The 19,576-nt window shown below is 53.7% G+C and overlaps 1 protein-coding gene across 1 annotated transcript; it reads left to right on the top strand.

The window, feature by feature from the left end:
- The first annotated feature begins 828 nt into the window (after nt 1-828).
- LOC149861436 (uncharacterized) lies at nt 829-19,009 on the top strand. The gene is given in 12 exon segments (XM_090053757.1): nt 829-1,334; nt 3,196-3,368; nt 3,695-3,821; nt 4,508-4,624; nt 5,548-6,766; nt 6,768-6,917; nt 10,811-11,096; nt 11,549-11,747; nt 11,915-12,087; nt 12,523-12,649; nt 14,943-15,056; nt 16,371-19,009. Coding segments are annotated over 12 exon segments (4,986 nt in total). The 5' UTR covers nt 829-1,153; the 3' UTR covers nt 18,491-19,009.
- Nucleotides 19,010-19,576: the final 567 nt, after the last annotated feature.

Genomic DNA, 19,576 nt, shown 5'->3' with positions numbered 1-19,576 from the left:
GCTATCTTATGCTGCCTTATGTGTATGATTACCCTATGCCCAAAGATTATATGGGCAAGTGCAGGGTCTGATGGACTATGTTGATGGTTATGTAACCCTGCGTAATTTTTATCAGCACAAGTACATGCAGATGCAGCTGGTCGGGGGGGGATTGTAAGGCCCGTCCTGAAGAGGGTTCTGGGAGGAGGCTCAGCTGGCATCCCGGAGAGGGGGTCAGCTTTGTGGGATAATGACCTAATGCATCTGCTGTTCTTTAGATAAGATTAGAAAGAGGAACTGCTCTTGCCTAACCCAACGGCTCTGGAAAGAGGAGCTTTGAAATGACAGCTTTGCCGCATGAAACAATAGCTTTGCTCTAATGCATGAAAGGTAACAAGGCTAGAAGCTATCTTGATTGGGGAGCCCAAGAGATGGGGAGCAGGAGCGAGGGTATAAAAGTCATGAGAACTAGGTTGGAGGAATCACTTCAGGGAGGACAAGGCTGAGGACCCGATAGAGGAGATCCTCTTGCCACCCTGGACGCAGGGTGGGGTTCCCCAGACAAGTCAGGTAATGACTTAGGACAGGGTGGGGAGTGCTTTCCTCCAGCCCGACGTGCTAGCGGTTTTGTACGGAGTTGCTGCTATTAGTCTATCTTGCAAGAAAAGTTATACTTGCCGCTTTGACCCTGGCGTGCGACTTGTGGGTTACTCACCTTCCCCTCGGAAGAGAGGGAGCCCTGACAACGCCCAAGCCGGCAGCAGTCAGTGCGCAGGCGCCGCCGGGCCGAGGTGGGAGATCCGCTCGGCGGGGGGGGGGCACCGGCAGCAGTGGGAGGGGGCAGGAAGTAGCGGGGGCTGCTGGGACATGTGGGGGGGGGCAGCGTCGGGCTGGGGCGGGTCGGTCCCGGGACACCCGTCACCTGCTCCGATCCGCGCCGCCTCCGTCCCCGCGGGCGGGAGCTCTGCCCCAGCGCGGCAGCCAGGAGCAGACGGTGGAGCTGGGGGCGCTGGGGCAGGCGGAGGCCGAGAAGCTCCGTGTGCGAGTGTTTCATCTTCATAACGGATGCTGCTGACCCCGTCTCCGTGCGCCTGGGGCAGGTTTCCTGCCGCCCGTCTCTGCCTGTCCCGGCTCCCGAGTTACACATCCTTCTTGTCTCCAGGTCACCGTGAGCATGAAGGTGGAGGAGGGGACCTCAGACAGGATGCAGCCGAGCGGGGCGCTGCACCAGCCACAGCCATGGGCCCGACCTGCAGATGTCTGTCTGGAAGAGACAGCACAGAGGGACAGTGCAGGGCCTCGGGACCAGCCGCCTTGTGGGCCCGAAGGCGAACTTCTACCAGAACCAGAGTCAGGTGAGGGGCCGGGTGACAGCCATGGCTGTCCTCCGCCTGCCCCGTCTCCAGCTGCCGCTCTCACCGCACCATAAGGGAGAGGAGCAGGGCTTTTTTTTTCTGAGGGGGGAAGGTGAATAACTTACAAGTTACACACCATGGTTAAAACAACAAGTATATCTTTTATTGCAAGTAACAGCCAAATGGTTTAATGGCACCAAATTAATACTAGGGCTTACAAAACTGCTAGCGCATCAGGCTGGAGGAAAGGCTCTTTTTACTTTAAGTCATTATTTGGCTTGTCTTGGGAACTCCACCCTGCATTCAGGGTGGCAAGGCTGTTTCTTTTCTTGGGTTTTTAGCTTTGTTTTTTTCTGAAGTGATTCTTTTAGGGGCTTAGTTCTTATGACTTCTATACTTTCATTTTTACTTTTTATTTCTTTGGCTTCTCCAATCAAAGTACCTTCTAGCCTTATCACCTTTTATGGATTAGTGCTAAGCTATTGTTTCATGCGGCAAAGCTGTCATTTTGAAGTTCCTCTTTCCAGAGCTGTTGGGTCAGGCAAGAGCAGTTCTTCTTTCTAATCTTACCCAAAGAGCAGCAGATGCGTTATCCCGTGGCTCCTGGGTTCTGCAAAGCCGATGCCCCCTCTGGGATGCCAGCTTAGCCTCATCCCAGAACCCACTTCAGAACGGGCTTCGCAATCCCTCCCTGACGGTTGCATCTGCATGTACTCGTGCTGATAAAAATTACTGGATGTAGCACAAAGGCTTTTAACTTAGTTTAGATGGGGCTATAACTTAAGAAAAGGTTATATTAATAGTGTCTAGACACTGATTTTAACTTGGCAGTTAACTTTAAAGTTTTCTTTTTTGATGTATTGTGTGTAGGCTTGTTTATTTTTTGTTATGTAAAGCAGTAGCATAATTGTGGTTTTTTAAATTTTTCTAATTTTTGATAGCTTTTTAGGAAGGGCTTAATCACATTGTTTAATTTATTGGGAAGACTTTGGCTAAACTTAATGAATGCGAATAGGTAGGTTGTGCATAAATATGTTTTTCACTTTCTACAGTGGTAGCATTGCAACGGCACTTTCTAACGGGTTCGGGAGATATTTTTTGTTGTTTTAGGTTACTGGGGTTACTGAAGCAACAGACACTCAATGGCATTGTTTCTTACTACAGTGGTTTGGTTAAAGATTTTGTTTAACACACAATTGCTTACACTATTTTGATGTAGATGACAAGGGTTTATTAGGAAATTTTCATGATGGCACATCTATTCATGACGGCTTTATTGTTTGCACTTTTGGGGGTTTAGGAGTTTTTTTGTTTGAGTTATTTATTTAGCAGGGGACTTCGGGGCTTAAACTTTTTTTGCTAATGCTATAGGGATTGGGGCCTAGTTATAGAGGGGTTTAGTTTTGGTTTTTATTTTTACTGATTTTATATGAATATATTTTTTTAAGGACCTGTTAATTTTTTAGATGACTGTTGCAAAGAGAGGTTTATATTTGGGACACTATTCTACATAGGAATGGGATGCGACCGTTGGATTTTTTGACTTGATTTAAAGTGTTTGTTTTTTATATTGGTGTAATACGAAGGTTTGCATTGTTATGCAAGTTGTGGCACTTATAATCACTTTCCAAAGCCGCTGAGTCAAGCAAGAGCAGTTCTTCTTTCTAATCTTATCTAAAAAACAGCAAATACATTAAGTCATTATCCTGTGGCCCCTGGGTTCTGCAAAGCTGACCCCTGCTCCAGGATGCCAGCTTAGCCTCCTCCCAGAACCTTTTCAAAAGGAGCCTTCCAGAGAGGAGCAGGGCTTTCCCTTGCCAGCAGCACCAGGCCTGACCTGTGCCGTCTCTTCCCCCTGTAGGTGCAGGGGCCCTGGGCAGAGCTCATCAGCAGCCTCTTGAAGAAGGGCCTGCAAACCTGGAGCTGCGGAGGACTTCCCCAGGGAGGCTGGGGGAGAGGGGCACCCTGAGCCCTGAGTGGGGCCAGCTGCACAAGGGGCAGGGCTGGCCGGCAAGGCAGGGGGAGATCATGGAGGTGAGCGGGGCACCAGCTCCAGGTGGGGCAGGGGTGTGGGAAGAGCAGTTGGGGCTGGGGAGAGGGCTGCAACCATACCCAGCTGGTATTCACCAAGCACAGGGCCAAGTGCACAGAACATGATGAACTGGGTGAGGGCCAACACATGCACCCCTATGTCCACGGCTGCACCCACATCCCATGTCGCTTAACAAGGGGGGATTTTGCACCCGTGTGTTGTGGCCCAGCCTGCAGAGAACTTTCGCACAGAGGGATCCTGGAAAGGGCGGTGGGGGCTGGAGACAGGGGAACAGGAGACACTGACGGGGAAACGCGTGTGCCTGCAGCTCCGGGAGGTGTTTGAGGATGTGGCTGTGTACTTCACGTGGGAGGAGTGGGAGCTACTGGAGGATGCACAGAAGGAGCTTTACCGGGACCAGATGCTGACCAACTGCCAAGCCCTCATTTCTCTGGGTAAAGCTCTTCCCTGCCTCTCCCCGCAGCCATGTCAGTGCTGACGCTTATTGTCTTCTCCCTGCACTCTCGTCCTCACAGACTTCTCCTTGCTGGTTGAAATCCACGTGCTCTGCACGGCTCCATCCATGAAAACTTGCTGTCATTTCCAGATGTTGTTCTGGCTTGTGGGCAGGGCAAAGGAACTTACCTTTTCTGAGGTCATCTTGATTTCCTAGTGCTTTCTTTTCCCTCCAATTCCCCCGAAGGACTTCCTTAGGGAAGGGCTCCAAGGCTTTTTGTTGCTCAGCAAAGTCCATATTGACCATCCCTGTATTATGGGTTTTCATGTGCTATAAAAGGTGTCTCCTGCCTTCTGTTGTCTGTATCCATGGCTCCTGGGACATTTGTTTCAAACCCTGGAGGATTTACCAAGTGTCTGTGTGCTCAACTCCCCTCATTCGATCCTCCCGCTGAATGGGATTATTGCTCTTGTGCTACCGCAGTTCTTATAAAATCTTCCCTTCCTATCCACCTATTGACGGCTTGTCCCTGCAACTCCTTCTCTTTCGTGCTAGACGTCCACCCTCCCTTGTCCTTCAGGGCCCCAGTAAAATCCTTGGGTTCATTATGTCCATCCCCCAGATCCGAGTTATTCTGCATCCAGTACTCAGTCACGAACCCTCTTGAACTATTGCCCCAAACAGGATATCGAGGTCCCACGCCTGACTTAATCTGCCGCATCCAGCGAGGACAGGAGCAGCTCTGGGTCGGTGATGATGAGAACTGTGGGGGCATCTCCAGGTTGGAGGACCTGCTGCCAGGTGAGTTGTGGTGGTTCCCTCCCGCCTTCCCTCTCGGACATGCCTCTTGCCTAGAGTGACAGGGTGCCTGCAGCCTGCAGACCTGCCCTGTGCTGCCCTTCGAGGTGCTGGCCTCAAATAGCTTCTGCTGCCGTGTGTCCAGGCAGGTGTTTCCACGCACTGAAATTCCAAACTGTGGAGAGGAGCAGCCGTTCCCCACTTCTCCCCCTAACTAGGGCTGCTAGGGCAGAGGTGGGCAACTTTTTTGGGCTGAGGACCGCTTACGGAGTTTCAGGAAGCCATCAAGGGCTGCGTGACAGGCAGCCCAGGGCAGATTAATATTCCTCTTCTAAATTTTTTAGGGGCTCTGCGGGCCAGATAGAATGCCCTGGCAGGCCGCATCCAGCCCGAGCTGTATTTTGCCCACCCCTGTGCTAGGGGATGGGGGATGTTTCATGTCTTGATGATTAGGTGCAGGTCTAGTGTCCCCGGGATACCATGATCTTAGATATCCATCTTCATTCAGGAGCAGAAGAGTTCCCCAGCCCAAGGTAGCTAGACCTGTGTAACAACCTGTCCCAAGGTACGATGACATTTGTAGTCCCCCATGGAAATCAGCACGGTGGGTCGAAGCTCTCTGTAGCTCCCTACACATCTCTGACTGGTGGTGAGTTCCAGAAATCCACTGTGGGGATGTTCACCCTGGTACCTGATAAGAGGGTGGCTCTGACCTCCACGGAGCAATGAACATAAGCTCCGCACAGGGATGTGCCCATCCTTACCCCCAGCACTTGAGGTTTGGCAGAAAAACCATGTTCTCTTAAGGAAATGTAAGTACCAGGGGCCCAGTGGTGCTCACAGCCTCATCACAGCAGAGGGAATAGCAGCGTTTGGCCTGTGCCAGCAAGGCAGGGATTAACTTAGAGTTTTTCTTCCCCTCACAGGAGGTGCCTGGCTGCTGAGCCGAGCAGAGGAGCAGAGTCCTGATGAAGGACTGCCACATCTGAAGCCAGCCCGGAATTCCCCAGGAACTTTGGGTGACAAGGAGTCCCAGAGACCTGAAGAAGACCAATGGCCCCAGAGCCAGGGGAGGCCCCAACAGCAGAGGGACAATACAGCAGGGAAGCAGGTGCCATCTCCCCTGGAGCGTGGGAGTGAAGAAGGGACAGAAGCCAGAGACAGCCCTGGGTGCTGGGAAGGATTTGTGGAGCTGAAGAGCCAGAACACAACCCACCCCTGCCCTGAGTGCCAGAAAAGCTTTAGCTGCCCCTCACTCCTGACTCTGCACAAGAGAAGTCACGTTGGGGAGAAGCCCCACCTAGACAGGAAGTGTGGGAAGGGCTTCACCTGTCTCTCCGCCCTGGATGCCCACTGCAAGATGGATTCTGGAGGGCTGCCCTCCCGCTGCACCAGATCTGGGAAGTGCTTTGCATCCCCCTCAGACTTAGGCAAGCACCAATATTTGCACAGGGGGAAGGATCAGCACCACTGTGTCACATGTGGTAAGACCTTCACCTGTTTTGTCTCCCTGGCTGAGCACCAGTGCATCCACACAGGGAAGAAGCCATATAAGTGCTCCAAATGTGGGAAGATATTTACCCAGTTCTCCAACCTGGCCCAGCACCAGGACATCCACACAGGGAAGAAACGATACCGGTGCTCTGAGTGTGGGAAGAGTTTCACTAGGTCCTACCATCTGGCCCGGCACCAGCCTATCCATACTGGGGAGAAGTCACATCATTGCTCTATTTGCAGGAAGAGCTTCACTGACTCCTCCGGGCTGGCTATCCACCAGCGCGTCCACACAGGGGAGAAGCCACATCAGTGCTCGGAGTGTGGGAAGAGCTTCACCCAGTCCTCCAACCTGACCCGGCACCGGCGCATCCACACACAGGAGAAGCCACATCAGTGCTCGGAGTGTGGGAAGAACTTCACTCAGTCCACCCACCTGGCCCGGCACCAGCTCACCCATACAGGGGAGAAGCCACATCAGTGCTCTGAGTGTGGGAAGAGGTTTGCCCATTCCTACCATCTAGCCATACACCAGCGCATCCACACAGGGGAGAAGCCACATCAGTGCTCGGAGTGTGGGAAGAGATTCACTCACTCCTCCAGCCTGGCCACCCATCAGCACATGCACACGGAAGAGAAGCCACATCAGTGCTGAGTGTGGGAAGAGATTCAGCAAATCCTCCAGCCTGACCAAACGGCAGCAGATCTACACAGGGGAAGAGCTACAATAGTTCCCTGTGTGTGGGAAGAGATTCAGCAAGTCCTCCACCATGGGCAAATACCAGCGCATCCACACCCGGGAGCATCCATAACTCTGCCAGTGGTGCTGGGGAGGCTTGGGGATGCCTACCGGCTCACTTCCCGCTGTTGGCTGAATTCAGGCAAGCAGCCTCCTGCTGGAGTACAGAAAGATTTCACGCAGCATTCGGGCCTTCTGGGGCACCCCAGAACTGGAAGGATCTAAAGGCTGGTTGTCAAGGTTTGATTATGGGGAGGGGCTAAGAGGAAACACTTTGGGCAAAGGCCACTCCAGATGCTGGGGGAATCTGTAAAGAGACTTTTTTTTAATAAGAATGTGTATCTGATGCCAAATTCACCAAAACTAATTCAAAATCCAAGAGTCCAGTACAAGAGGCTTCTGGGGGGAGTCAGCTTAGCCTCCTTGGAGTGGGGGGACAACTTCGCAGATCCTAGAAGCGATGGGATAATGACCTAATGCATCTGCTGCTGATTGCTGATATGCAAAGACAAAAATAAGGAAAAAAAGGGGAACTGTCCTTGCCCGACCAACGGCCCAGTAAAGTCCCAACCCAAGAGGAACTCAAAGATAACAGCTTTTACTTATAAATGACAGCTTTGCAAAATAAGATAATACCTTGGCTCCAATCCCAAGAAGGCAGTGAGGCTAAAAGTGAACCCCCTTCTGGAGAAGATAGTTAACAAAAAGGAGGGTATAAAAGTCAGAAGAACTGGGCCCCGGGCGGAACTGCTTCAGGGAGGACAAGGCTGAGGACCCGATAAGGAGGTAGTCTGGCCACCCTGAATGCAAGGTAGGGTTCCCGAGACCTATCAGGTAATAATTTGGAACAGGGTGGGGAGTGCCTTTCCTTCAGCCCAATGCGCTAGTGGCTTGTAAGCTTATGGTATTGGTCTGGCATGTGTTTTTTCAATAAAGAAAGTTACACTTGCTGTTTTACCTTGGTGTGTGATCTGTGGGTTACTTACCTTCCCATTGGGAAGAGAGGGAGCCCTAACAGAACCATAAGTTGCCCTACTACCAGCAAGCATCCTCCACCCACACCTGGAGCTTCAGATATTTCTAAATCCTTTGGGGAGCATCCTAATTGCAGGCCGAAGCCCCTGGAGGCTTGGGGTTCAGATGCCCTCGAGTTTTGCTTGCCCTTACGCATACAGCCCTTGGAGCAAGCAAGGGAGGAGACTCCCATTGTCATACAGTGGGCTTAAAGTCGCTACACCTCGGCGGGTACTGAACCACGCAAGAGCAGTTCTCCTGCGATACGGTTCAGGAGAACTGCCATCATGAACACTGATGCAAGGTTAAGGAACCACTCCGTTTGTCCTGAGCCTTCAAGAGGCCAAGAAGCGATCTTTATATTAGCCTTGGAGCCTGTGCCTTCCCCATTGGTCTGTGAAAGCAGCCAGTGATCCCGGGGAAGAAGAAGCGCCTTCCCAACGGGGTGCCCTCCCCCAGACACCTAGCTCCAGATCTCCCCAGGGCCTGTCTTTGTCCCTCCCCTGCCCATCAGTGTCTGCAAGGAGCTGCTGCTGCCACCCTGAGGCCGGCCTGGCAGGTTTTGCTTCTCATCCTCTCTCCAGAACTGAGCACTGGGGGCCTCACTGCCATGTACTGCTGTGCAGAAAGCCCCCTGCCCTTTGGAAGGCGCCTGTGGTCCGGGGCCAGTAGAGTGCCTTTCCTAGGGGAAATGTGGGCTGTGGAGAGGAGGGGCAGTCTACGGTAGGTCCTGCCTCTCCTGGGGAAGGCTGCAGAGAGTATGAGGACATCCTCTGGGTCAAGTGCAGGATGTTGTCATGTCTGGGGAATGTTCCGTGATTGCTAGTATCCAAATACACCGCCTCTCATGTGGAGGAACTTGCTTTGGCTTCTCTTGGTCTTGTCCAGATAAAATACAGCCCCCAGAGACATCCTAGGTTTAAGACCCTGGGATCTTGGTCCAGCTCTGCTAGCAGAACCCTCTGCTGCCTGTCCCAAAAAGCTTTGGGTGGGATCAGAGAAGCAGGTCTCTCTGGGGTGCTGGGCCAGCTGGAAAGGAGACCTGCTTGGTTTGAGGGTGCAACACCCAGCCACCCAGTGCTCAAGCTGCCTCGGTCTCCTCTCTAGAGAGCCAAGCCCCAAGGGCAGGGCAGACGCACATGTGCGCGAGTACACACTAGACTCACATGTCCTCTTTTTCCTGGTCCAGGGAAGCCTGCTTCTTCTCTTGTCCAGTACCAGACACCCTCCATGGACCTCAGCATTGCCCTCCAACTGGGCTCGCAGGGCTGGATCTTGCACAGGGAGCGACACCTCCAAAGCTTTGCTGAAAGAAATGCCAGAGTGTGGGGACTTGGGGGCTCGACATGAGGCTGCACAGCCACGAGTTGGGGTGACGTGGGCGTAGCTGTGCCTGTGTTCTGATCGGGGTCGTTCCAGGCTTCTGGGCTTTGCCCGTTGCCACACGGAGCTGGGCAGGAATCCTGTCCCCCGCCCGCTTGTGCTGTGTTTTGGGGGGTGTCCTGTTTTAAAGCCTTTCTTCAAGGCAGGGGGTGTATGGGCGCTGGGCTGTGCTGAGCCTGTCTGGATAGGCTGGGACAGGCCTCTATGTAAAATTAGTAGTAGTCATTAGGGCTGGCAATCACTGCTACTGTTGTTGTGAATGGTGTTGCTCTTATTTATAGCAATAATATAAATAGCGATGATTCTCCTATGGCTATTATTACTGCTCTAATGATAGTAGCAATGGTAGCAGCAATGCCAAGAGTAGCGGTGGTGTTCTTATTTCTACTCTCGTTATTTCTATTATTGTAGTGGCAATGGATCTAATAGGCATAATATTATTGCCACTATTCTGCGTATTATTACTACTCTTATTTCTATTTTTATAGTGCTAGCAGTAGTGGTAACAAAAATATTATTTGTATTCCTATTGCTATTAGAATTAACATAACCATAGCAGGTTTCCTCCAGTACATGTGGCAGGGGGGCAGGAGGGGGGCGTCAGGTCAGCCAGTCACTACCTTTCTGCACGGCATGATGTGTGCATGGACTTGGAACTAGTTGCACCCCAGCCTGGGGAACCCATCTCAGGTGCTCACAGGCATACCATATTACATCACTTACAGCATGCCCCCAACACTTTTTTCTTTTTTTTTGCCCTGTAGAATGCAAAAAAAAACGATTTCTCTAGGGTCATGGGCAATTGTGTGACAGAGAGCAAGTGCTCCTGGGAATACAGTGTCCAGGAAGTGCGGCCCCCCAGTCCTAGCTGCCTCACCCAGCCCGTCTCCTGGGATGTCACGTGTACATCAAAGAATACGTGCACATACTCATACGTATATAAACACATACAAGTATACGCACAAATTCATACATATAAACAACCACGTAGAAGGATAGAGATACATGTACATATAGAGATGCATATACACTCAGATACAGACACACACACATCAAATAAGATATCATACATCCAGAAATATAAAGTGCACGTCACCCACACAGGTTTTGGCCTTTCTTTCCGCATTCCCCCCCACCCCGGGGTTCCCCAGGACAAACCAGCGGTGTGTCTCACGCGGCGGGTCTCACTGTTGCCCCCAGCGGCTGGAAGGAGGTGGGAGCGCGGCCAGACGGCTTCAGCTTTACCGTCTTCTGCGCATGCGCTGTCACCAGAGGCGGGGGGGGGTTTACCCTCAGGGAGAGGACTCATTGCGCATGCTGAGACCGGGAGCAGTACGGGCGGGGGTGGCAGAGGCAGGGCAGTGAGTGCGCAGGCGCCGTCGGGCCGAGGGTGTGTGCGGGGTTCAGAGTGAGTGGGGTGCGGGGGTCGGGAGTGAGGGGCACCGGCGCGGCCCAGGGAGCAGCTGGGGGCGCGGGGGCTGCTGGGAGATGCGGGGGCGAGGGACGTGTGCCTGTCGCCGGCCCCGTTGCCCGTGTCGGGGCTGGCGGGAGCGGGGCAGCGTCGGGGTGGGGCCGGGTCGGTCTCGGGTCTCCCGTCACCTGCTCCGATCCGCGCCGCCTCCTTCCCCGCAGGCGGCCCCGCAGCCCCGTGCGACAGCGGAGCGGAGCCCCCGGCCGGGACGAGGCCTCCCGGGCGGACGAAGCGGCGGCTGCGCTGGAGCCCCTGGCAGCCGCGGCCTTCCCCGGCAGCCCGGCGCAGCCGGAGGCGCAGGACGAGCCCCTCGCGCCGCCCCGAGACAGGCCGGCAGCGGGAGCTGGTCCAGCACAGCGGGTCCGGGGCAGGAGGTGATGCAGCCCACGCAGCCCCTCCTGCGCCCTCGGGGCCCTTGCACACCGCACCGCTGGCACCGGGAACGTGCTGCCCAGGCCAGGGACGTGGTGCTGAGGCCTAGGCTGCCAGGAGGCTGAGGGCCCGCGCGAGCTCTGCAGCCATCTCTGGGAGCTCTGCCATCACCACAGGAGGGCACAGAGTGGGCCTGGTGGTGCTGGAGCAGGTCCTGGCCGTCCTGCGCCAGGAGACGTGGGGTGGGGGCGCAGGCTGCAGACATGTGCTGAGGCGGTGACCCTGGCCGAGGGGTTTCAGCTGGGGTCAGCGGAGGCTGAGAAACTCCACGTGCTCACGTTTCACCAGAATCATTGCTGGTGCTGCTCCCATGCCCGTGTGCCCGGCAGATGTTCCCTGCCGCCCCGTCTCTCCCAGTCCCAGCTCCCCAGTGACGCGTCCCTCTCGTCCCCAGGTCATGATGAGGGTGAAGGTCGAGGAGATCACCTCGCACAGGATGCAGCCCAACGGGGCAGTGGAACAGGCACGGGCCCAGCCTGTGGACGTGTTTCTGGAGGAGGGAGCACAGAGGGAGAGCCCAGGGCCTGCAGACCAGCGATGTCATGGTGCCAGAGAGGAGCCCGTGCCAGACGCAGAGTCAGATGAGAGGCCAGGTGCTGGGTAGAGTGGGTCTGGGTGCTGCAGTGCCTGTCCTCCATCTCCCCCCTCTCCCATGTGTCAGGCTCCAGCTGCCGCAGTCACCGGCCCATACAGGAGAGGAGCAGGGGTTTCCCCTGCCAGCAGGACCAGGCCTGACCTGTTGCTTCTCTTCCCCCCGCAGGTGCAGGGGCCCTGGGCAGAGCTCATCAGCAGCCTCCTGAAGAAGGGTCTGCAAAGCTGGAGCTGCCAAGGACTTACCCAGGAAGGCGGGGGGAGAAGGGCGCCCTGAGCCCTGAATTGAGCCAAGTTCAGAAGGGGCAGGGCAGGCTGGCAAGGCAGGGGGAGAGCACAGAGGTAAGCACAGCTCCAGCTGGGGGTGGAGGGTACACTGGGGCTGTGCCCAGGAGGAGCTGGGGCACTGTTAAAAGTTTGGGGAGCGGAGAGAGCTGAGGAGCAACAAGTATCTGGTGATGGGGGCTGCGAGAACAAGGGGTGCTGGCACGGGAAGGCCTGGCCACAGTTGTGGAGCCAGGCCTCTGCCTCTATAGGTGCTGCCTCAAACAGTTGAGAACGTAGAATGTGATGAGCTGGGCCAGAGCAGACACGTGGCCCCCTACATCCACAGTTGCACCCACATCCCGTGTCAGTGAAGAGTGGGGCATTTTGCACTCCTTGTGTCATGGCCCAGCCTGCAGAGAGGTGTCATGCAGAGGGATCCTGAAGAGGGCAGTTGGGGGCTGGAGGCAGCTGGAACAGGAGAAACTAATGGGGTAATACTTGTGCCTTCAGCTCTGGGAGGCCTTTGAGGATGTGGCTGTGTACTTCACACGGGAGGAGTGGGAGCTGCTGGAGGATGCACAGAAGGGGCTTTACCGGGACCAGATGCTGACCAACTGCCGAGCCCTCGTTTCCCTGGGTAAAGCTCTTTCCTACTTCTCCCTGCACCCATATGAGCGCTGATGCTTATTGTCTTCTCCCTGCTTCTCTGCACTTGACCTTGCAAGCTTTTCGCTCCAGGTTGAAATGCCCATCCTCCCCATAGGTCCATGGTTGATCAGGCCTCTCTTATGTTTCATATTGACATCTCCTGTTCCATGATCCAGCTACCTTCACCTGAGTTTTTCTCATTCTTGGCACCCCAATGATTCTATATCCAACCATGTCTTGGTGAGGGGATCTCCCTTTCCATTGTCAGTGCGGTTGTGTCATCTCCAATTCACTAGGCAGAAAAATTCACTGCCAGCTGTTCCTTGGGGAATGCTTCTGCCACCAGTGCAACACTATAGTCAACAGAGCTAATAACATACTGGGATGCATTAGCTGATGTGTCGCAAACGGGTGAGGAATTGATAGTTCTTCTCAACTTGGCGTTGGTGAGAGCCCAACTGGAGTACTGCGTCCAGTTCTGGGTGCTGCACTTCAGAAAAGACATGGAGACTCTTGAAGGCCTAGAGAAGGACCACAAGAATGATTAAGGACCTGGAGGGCAAACCACGTGAGGAAAGACTGAGGGATCTGGGACTTTCCAGCCTGGGGAATAGAAGACTGAGGGGTGACTTGGTGAGCATCTGTAAGCATGTAAAGGGTGAATATTAGGAGCTGGGAGAAACTCATCACTAGGGGGCGCGCTAGGGGAGGACAAGGAGTAATACCCATAAACTGTTTGAGGATGTTTCCCAATCTGGTTTCAGGCTGGATGTAAAGAACTTATTTACAGTAAGGCTGACCAGAATCTGGACTAGACTTCCCAAGCGTGGGGTGCAGTCCCTAGCCTTGGAAGTCTTGAAGAGAAGACTGGACAGACACCTTGCTGGGATCCTTTGACCTCAGCAGTATTCTTGCCCAGAGCAGGGGGATTGGACTCGCTCTTTTGAGATCCCTTCCAGCCCTTAATCTTTATGATTCTATGATTTCCTCCCTGGCCTGCTGAGTGAGTTCTGTCCCACATGTCTAACATACTAGTGCTGTCTAAATCCCTTTTCTCCTCCTTTGGTTATGATCTAGCAGAAGGTAGTAAAAGGCATATCATGCACGTTGAAATCTGGGTACTTCTATCTCGGGGTCCCTGGAAGCTTCTGCTCACATTCCTTCCTAAAGTTGTCATCTCCACAGGCTGCAGGCTCTAGCTTGGCTGTGTTTATTTGAAGAACTGCTCTCAAGTTCTGAAGAACGCTTTGCCATTCTCAGGAGTTGTCTCATCCTCCTCCTGGAATCTCTCTGCCTTTCACAGATATAGAAAGGGTGGGCCTGGTGCAGGGCTGGTGAGGATCCATTGTCATTTCCAGGGGTTCTCTGATACAAGGGTTGTTCTGGCTTATGGGCAGGGCTGTGGGGCTTACCTTCTATGGGGTGACCTTGCTTTTCTAGTGCTTTCTGTTCCTCCAGTTCCCCTAAAGGACTTCCTTAGGGAAGAGCTCCATGGCATTTTTTTAGCTCTGCAAAGACCATGTCGACCATTCCTACGTTAGGGCTTTCACATGCTATAAAAGGTGTCCCTGTCTGCCTTCTGTTGTTTGTATCCAGGACTCCTGGGACCTTTGTTTCAAACCCTGCAGGATTTGCCTGTCTGCGTGCTCATCTTCCTTCTGGGATGATCCTCCCACTGGATGGGATTATTGCTTTCGTTGCCACCACAGTTCTTACAACATATTTTTTTCCTCTGCCCTGTTGAGGAATGGCCCTCTCTCCCAGAGAGAAGTATCATGGTCGGCCATCTGTCCTGGATTCTGTTCCCTGCTGCCAGGCCTCATTTGAAACCTTCCCAGAGAAGAAACTCGCTCCCATTCCTTTTGCCTGGAATAACACTAATAAGACATGTTATCCAGCCACCAGTGCGTCTTGTGTCTTTTTGTTTTGGTGCCTTGTAAATAGTGAGTTTCATCTTTCTGCTCTCTACCGCATCAAAGGTCACTACATATCCACTCCCTTCCCTGGGAACTGTCGGTCACATACCCATTTTATATCTCAGAGCGGTTGGTGTTTTTTTTCCTATGACCATTCCCCACCACTTGAGTGACAAAGGCCATAATCTGTCAAAGGCTTCTTCCTGCAGTGTTTTCCCTTTCTTTCATCGTAAATGTCCACCCTCCCTTGTTCTGCAAGGTCCCAATAGAATCATTATGTTAATTGGATCCATTCCCCAAATCCCAGTTTCTTATTCTGTATCCAGTACCCATTCACGAACCCTCTTTAACCACTATCCCAAACAGGATATCGAGGTCCCACACCTGACTTAATCAGCCGCATCCAGCAAGGACAGGATGAGCTGTGGGTCTGCGATGAGGACTGTAGGGAAATCTTAAGGTTGGAGGACCTGTCGCCAGGTGAGTTGTGGCTGTCCCCTCCCCTGACTCCCTTCTCAGAAATGCTTCATGTCCAGACTGACATAGGGTGTGGAACCTGCAGACCTGCCCTGAGCTGCCCTTCCAGGTGCTGACCTCAAATAGTTTCTGCTGTCATGTGTCCAGGAGGGTGTTGTTCTCACACATTGAAATTCCAACCTGTGGAGAAGAGCAGCCATTCGCTGCTTCTTTCCTTAACTACAGCTGTTCAGGGCAGACAATTGGTCCAGTTGACCTGGAACCCAGGAAGTGTTGAATCCTGGTCTCAGGCTACATTGAATGGCTCTATGGGGTGGGTGGGGTTCAAAACCTCTCATGCTGCAAGGGAAGTGAATCCCCCATGGCTCATGCCTTTGTGTTTCATCTCTGGACTGTGTGTGTCACATAGCCCAGGACTCAACCCAGACAGAGTCCAAGTGCAGGTTCATGCCAGGGTCCTGGTTGCGGTGCAGATTCTGGTGATGTGGAGGCCACCTGGGCTTTGTCAGCAGAGGAAAGTCCCGTGGGCTCATTCTGTGTCCCATACCTTTCTCTAGAAGCAGGTAGGAGGCACAGCCCTGTTCCTTCCAAAAGGGAGAGCCAGAGCTCTAAATCCTCCTCTCCCAGAACAGTTCTTGGAGGCAGAATGGATGAACCACACGTGCTTTTTCTACCAAGGACAAACAGGAGGTCCAGTGTCCAGTCATGCTCCCTACACAACCCTGACTGCTGGCGAGCCCCAGAAATCCACTGCAGGGCTGTCCATCCTGCTGCCAGATGCTGCTCTCAGGACTCCCAGACATCACAGTTGAGCACAGGACAGCAGTCTCACCAGTGCACTTTGGCTTCTGGAGCATGTTGGTTCAGCCAGGTGGAGGGCTCAATATCATCTCCCCCTGAACCCATCAGTGCTGTGCACCAGAGCAGCCCGCAGAGAGCCTCCTTCCATTATGCTGATTCTGCCTCTGGTCTCCTGGTCCCATTAGAGCTGGAAGCCATTCAGGTCCTGTCCCAACACACATGTCCCAATTGGATTTCTGGCAGTAGGGTCTGAAGGGATGGGGCTGACAGCTGTGCTAGAAACTCTGAGAGTCTGGCTCTGACCTCCAACGAGCAGGGATCATTAGCCTGACACAGGGACGTGTCCCTCCCTCACCCCTACCACTTGGGATTTGGCAAGAAGAGTTTGTTCTCTTAAGCAAAAGCAAATTGCAAGGTACTGCCGTGCTTGCAGGTCCATTGCAGCAGAGGGAATAACAGTGTTTGGCCTGTGCCAGCAGGGCCAGGACTAACCTGGAGTTTTTCTTCCCTACACAGAACGCACTTGGCTGCTGAGCAGAGCTGTGGAGCAAAGTCCTAAAGAAGGGCCTGCAAACTTGGAGCAACCCTGCAGTTTGGGCAAGATGGAGTTTCTTAGACTTGTGGAGGACCAGTGGCTCAAGAGCCAGGAAGGGCCCCAAAAGCTGAGGGAGAATGTACCAGTGAAGTGTGAGCCATCTCCCCTTGGCCATGAGAGCAGAGAAGGAACAGAAGCCAGAGAGCAACCTGAGAGCAGGGAAGGACTTGTGGGGCAAAAGAGCCATGAAAAAATGTTCCACTGGAGAGAGACCCTGCATTTGAGCCGAGCCAGTGGGGAGGGCCTCAGAGGGAAGCAGGAGCTCCCCGCCAACCCCAGGGACAAAACCCACCCCTCCTCTGAGTGCTGGAAAAGCTTTAGCTGCCCATCACTCCTGACTCTGCACAAGAGAAGCCACAATGGGGAGAAGCCCCATCTGTGCACCAAGTGCGGGAAGGGCTTCACCTGCCTCTCGACCTTGACTGGTCACTGCAAAATCCATTTTGGAGAACTCTCCCACTATTTCAACAGATGTGGGAAGAGTTTTGCATACCCCTTGGACCTAGGCAAGCACCATGTGCACAGGGGGAAGCGTCAGTACTGTTGTGTTGCATGTGGTAACACCTTCCCCCATTTCGTATCCCTGGCTCAGCACCGGTATCTTCACGCCTGGGAGAAAACACAGTACTCTGAATTTGGGAAGAAATTCAACCATTCCCCCATCCTGGCCAACAACCAGTGCACCCAGACAGGGAAGAAGCCACATTGTTGCTGTGTGTGTGGGAAGTGCTTTGCCAGACCTACCCTCCTGGCCATACACCAGCGCATCCACACAGGGGAGAAGCCACATCAGTGCTCTCAGTGTGGGAAGAGATTCCGTGAATCCTCCAGCCTGACGAAACACCGTCGCATCCACACAGGGGAGAGGCCACATCAGTGCTCTGAGTGTGGGAAGAGATTCCATGAATCCTGCAACTTGACGAAACACCAGCTCGTCCACACGGGGGAGAAGCCATATCAGTGCTCTGAGTGTGGGAAGAGATTCACTCGTTACTCCACGCTGGCTGACCACCAGCATGTCCATGCAGAGGAAAAGCTTCATTGTTGCTCTGAATGTGGGAAGAGCTTTGCCAGATCCACACACCTGGCCATACACCAGCGCATCCACACAGGGGAAAAACCACATCAGTGCTCTGAGTGTGGGAAGAGATTCCGTGAATCATCTAGTCTGACCAAACACCAGCGTATTCACACAGGGGAGAAGCCCCATCAGTGCTCTGAGTGTGGGAAGAGGTTTGCCCAGTACTCCACCCTGGCTAACCACCAGAGTGTCCACACAGGGGAGAAGCCACATGGTTGCTCTGAGTGTGGGAAGAGCTTCGCCAGATCCACCCACCTGGCCATGCACCAGCGCATCCACACAGGGGAGAAGCCACATCAGTGCTCTGAATGCGGGAAAAGATTCCGTGTATCCTCTAGCCTGACCAAACACCAGCGCATACACACAGGGGAGAAGCCGCATCAGTGCTCTGAGTGTGGGAAGTGCTTCTCCCAATCCTCCAGCCTGGCTAATCACCATCGCATCCATACGGGGGAGAAGCCACATCAGTGCTCTCAATGTGGGAAGAGATTCCGTGAATCATCCAACCTCACCAAACACCAGCGCATCCATACAGGGGAGAAGCCACATGAGTGTTCTGAGTGTGGGAAGAGCTTCATCCAGTCCTCCCACCTTGCCCAGCACCAGCGAATCCACACAGGGGAGAAGCCATATCAGTGCTCTGTGTGTGGGAAGAGCTTCACTCAGTCCTCCAGCCTGGCCAATCACCAGCGGGTCCACACAGGGAAGAAGCCACATTAGTGCCCTGAGTGTGGGAAGAGCTATGCCAACAACTCTACTCTGGGCTGGCACCACTGCATACGCACAGTGCGGGAAGGGCTTCACCTGCCTCTCGACCCTGGCTGCTCACTGCAAAATCCATTTTGGAGAACTCTCCCACCACTTCAACAGATGTGGGAAGAGCTTTGCATACCCCTCAGACCTAAGCAAGCACCATGTGCACAGGGGGAAGTGTCAGTACCATTGTGTCACGTGTGGTAACACCTTCCCCCGTTTCCTATCCCTGGCTCAGCACCAGTACCATCATACCTGGGAGAAGACACAGTTGCCTCCTTGGTTGCCTCCCATGCCCATTGGCATCTGCAAAAGAGTTGCTTGTGGCAACCTGAGCTGAGTCATGCTTATTTTGCTTCTTGGCCTCTCTCCAGTACTCTGCATCCCTAGGTGCCTGCTGCTCCCCAGCCCCTTCCCTTTGCCGAGGATTCACCGTGGTCCAGGGGTTGTACAAACCCTTGGCCTCAGGAGTTGGTCGCACTCAAGGCCTCACTCCCCTGTACTGCTGTGTAGCAAGGCCTCTGCCCTTTGGGAGAAGCCTGTGGCCAGGGGCCAGTAGAGTGCCTTTTCTGGGGGAAGAAGGGGCAGCCTGTGGCAGGTCCTGCCTTTCCTGGGGAAGGACACAGAGTAAGAGGACATCCTCTGGGTGAAATGCAGGATGTTATCATGTTTGGGGAATGTTCCCTGATTGCTAGTGTCCCAATACACTGTGTCCTGTGTGGATGAGCTTGCTTTGGCTTCTCTTGTTCTTGTCCAGATGAAATGCAAGCCACTAGAGACATCCTGGTTATAACACCCTGGGATCCTGTGCCAGCTCTGGTAGCCCCACCCCCTGCCACACCCCTGCTTCTGTGAGAGCAGAGACGGGTCCGGTTGGGGCACTGGGTCAGCTGGAAAGGCAGACTGGGAGATCTGCTTGGTTAGAGGGTGCAAGACTCAGCCCCTGCTGTTCTGACCAGGAGCCACCCTGAGCTCAAGCTGCCTCTGTCTCCTCACTAGAGAGAGACAGGACCCAGTGCAGGCCAGACGCACATGGATGTGAGCACATGCTAGACTCGTGTCCCATCTCTGTCTGGTCCAGGGAAGCTTGCTGTCTCTCGTCCAGTGCCAAACACCCACCAGGTTCTCCATGGATGTCACCATCGGCCTGCAGCTGGGTTCGCAGGGCTGGATCCCCCACAAGAAGCAACACCTCTAACGGCTTTCTGGAAGAGGCGCCTGAGTTTGGGCATGTGTTGCCTTGACATGAGGTTAAATAGTCACTAGTTGGAGTGACCTGGGCATAGCTGTCCC

The sequence above is a fragment of the Crocodylus siamensis genome, chromosome 6 (assembly GCF_052110815.1).
Source record: "Crocodylus siamensis isolate JL-2025a chromosome 6, ASM5211081v1, whole genome shotgun sequence".
Classification (NCBI taxonomy): domain Eukaryota; kingdom Metazoa; phylum Chordata; order Crocodylia; family Crocodylidae; genus Crocodylus; species Crocodylus siamensis.
Note: the sequence above shows the minus strand (reverse complement) of the source record. Positions and strands in the feature narration are given on the sequence as shown.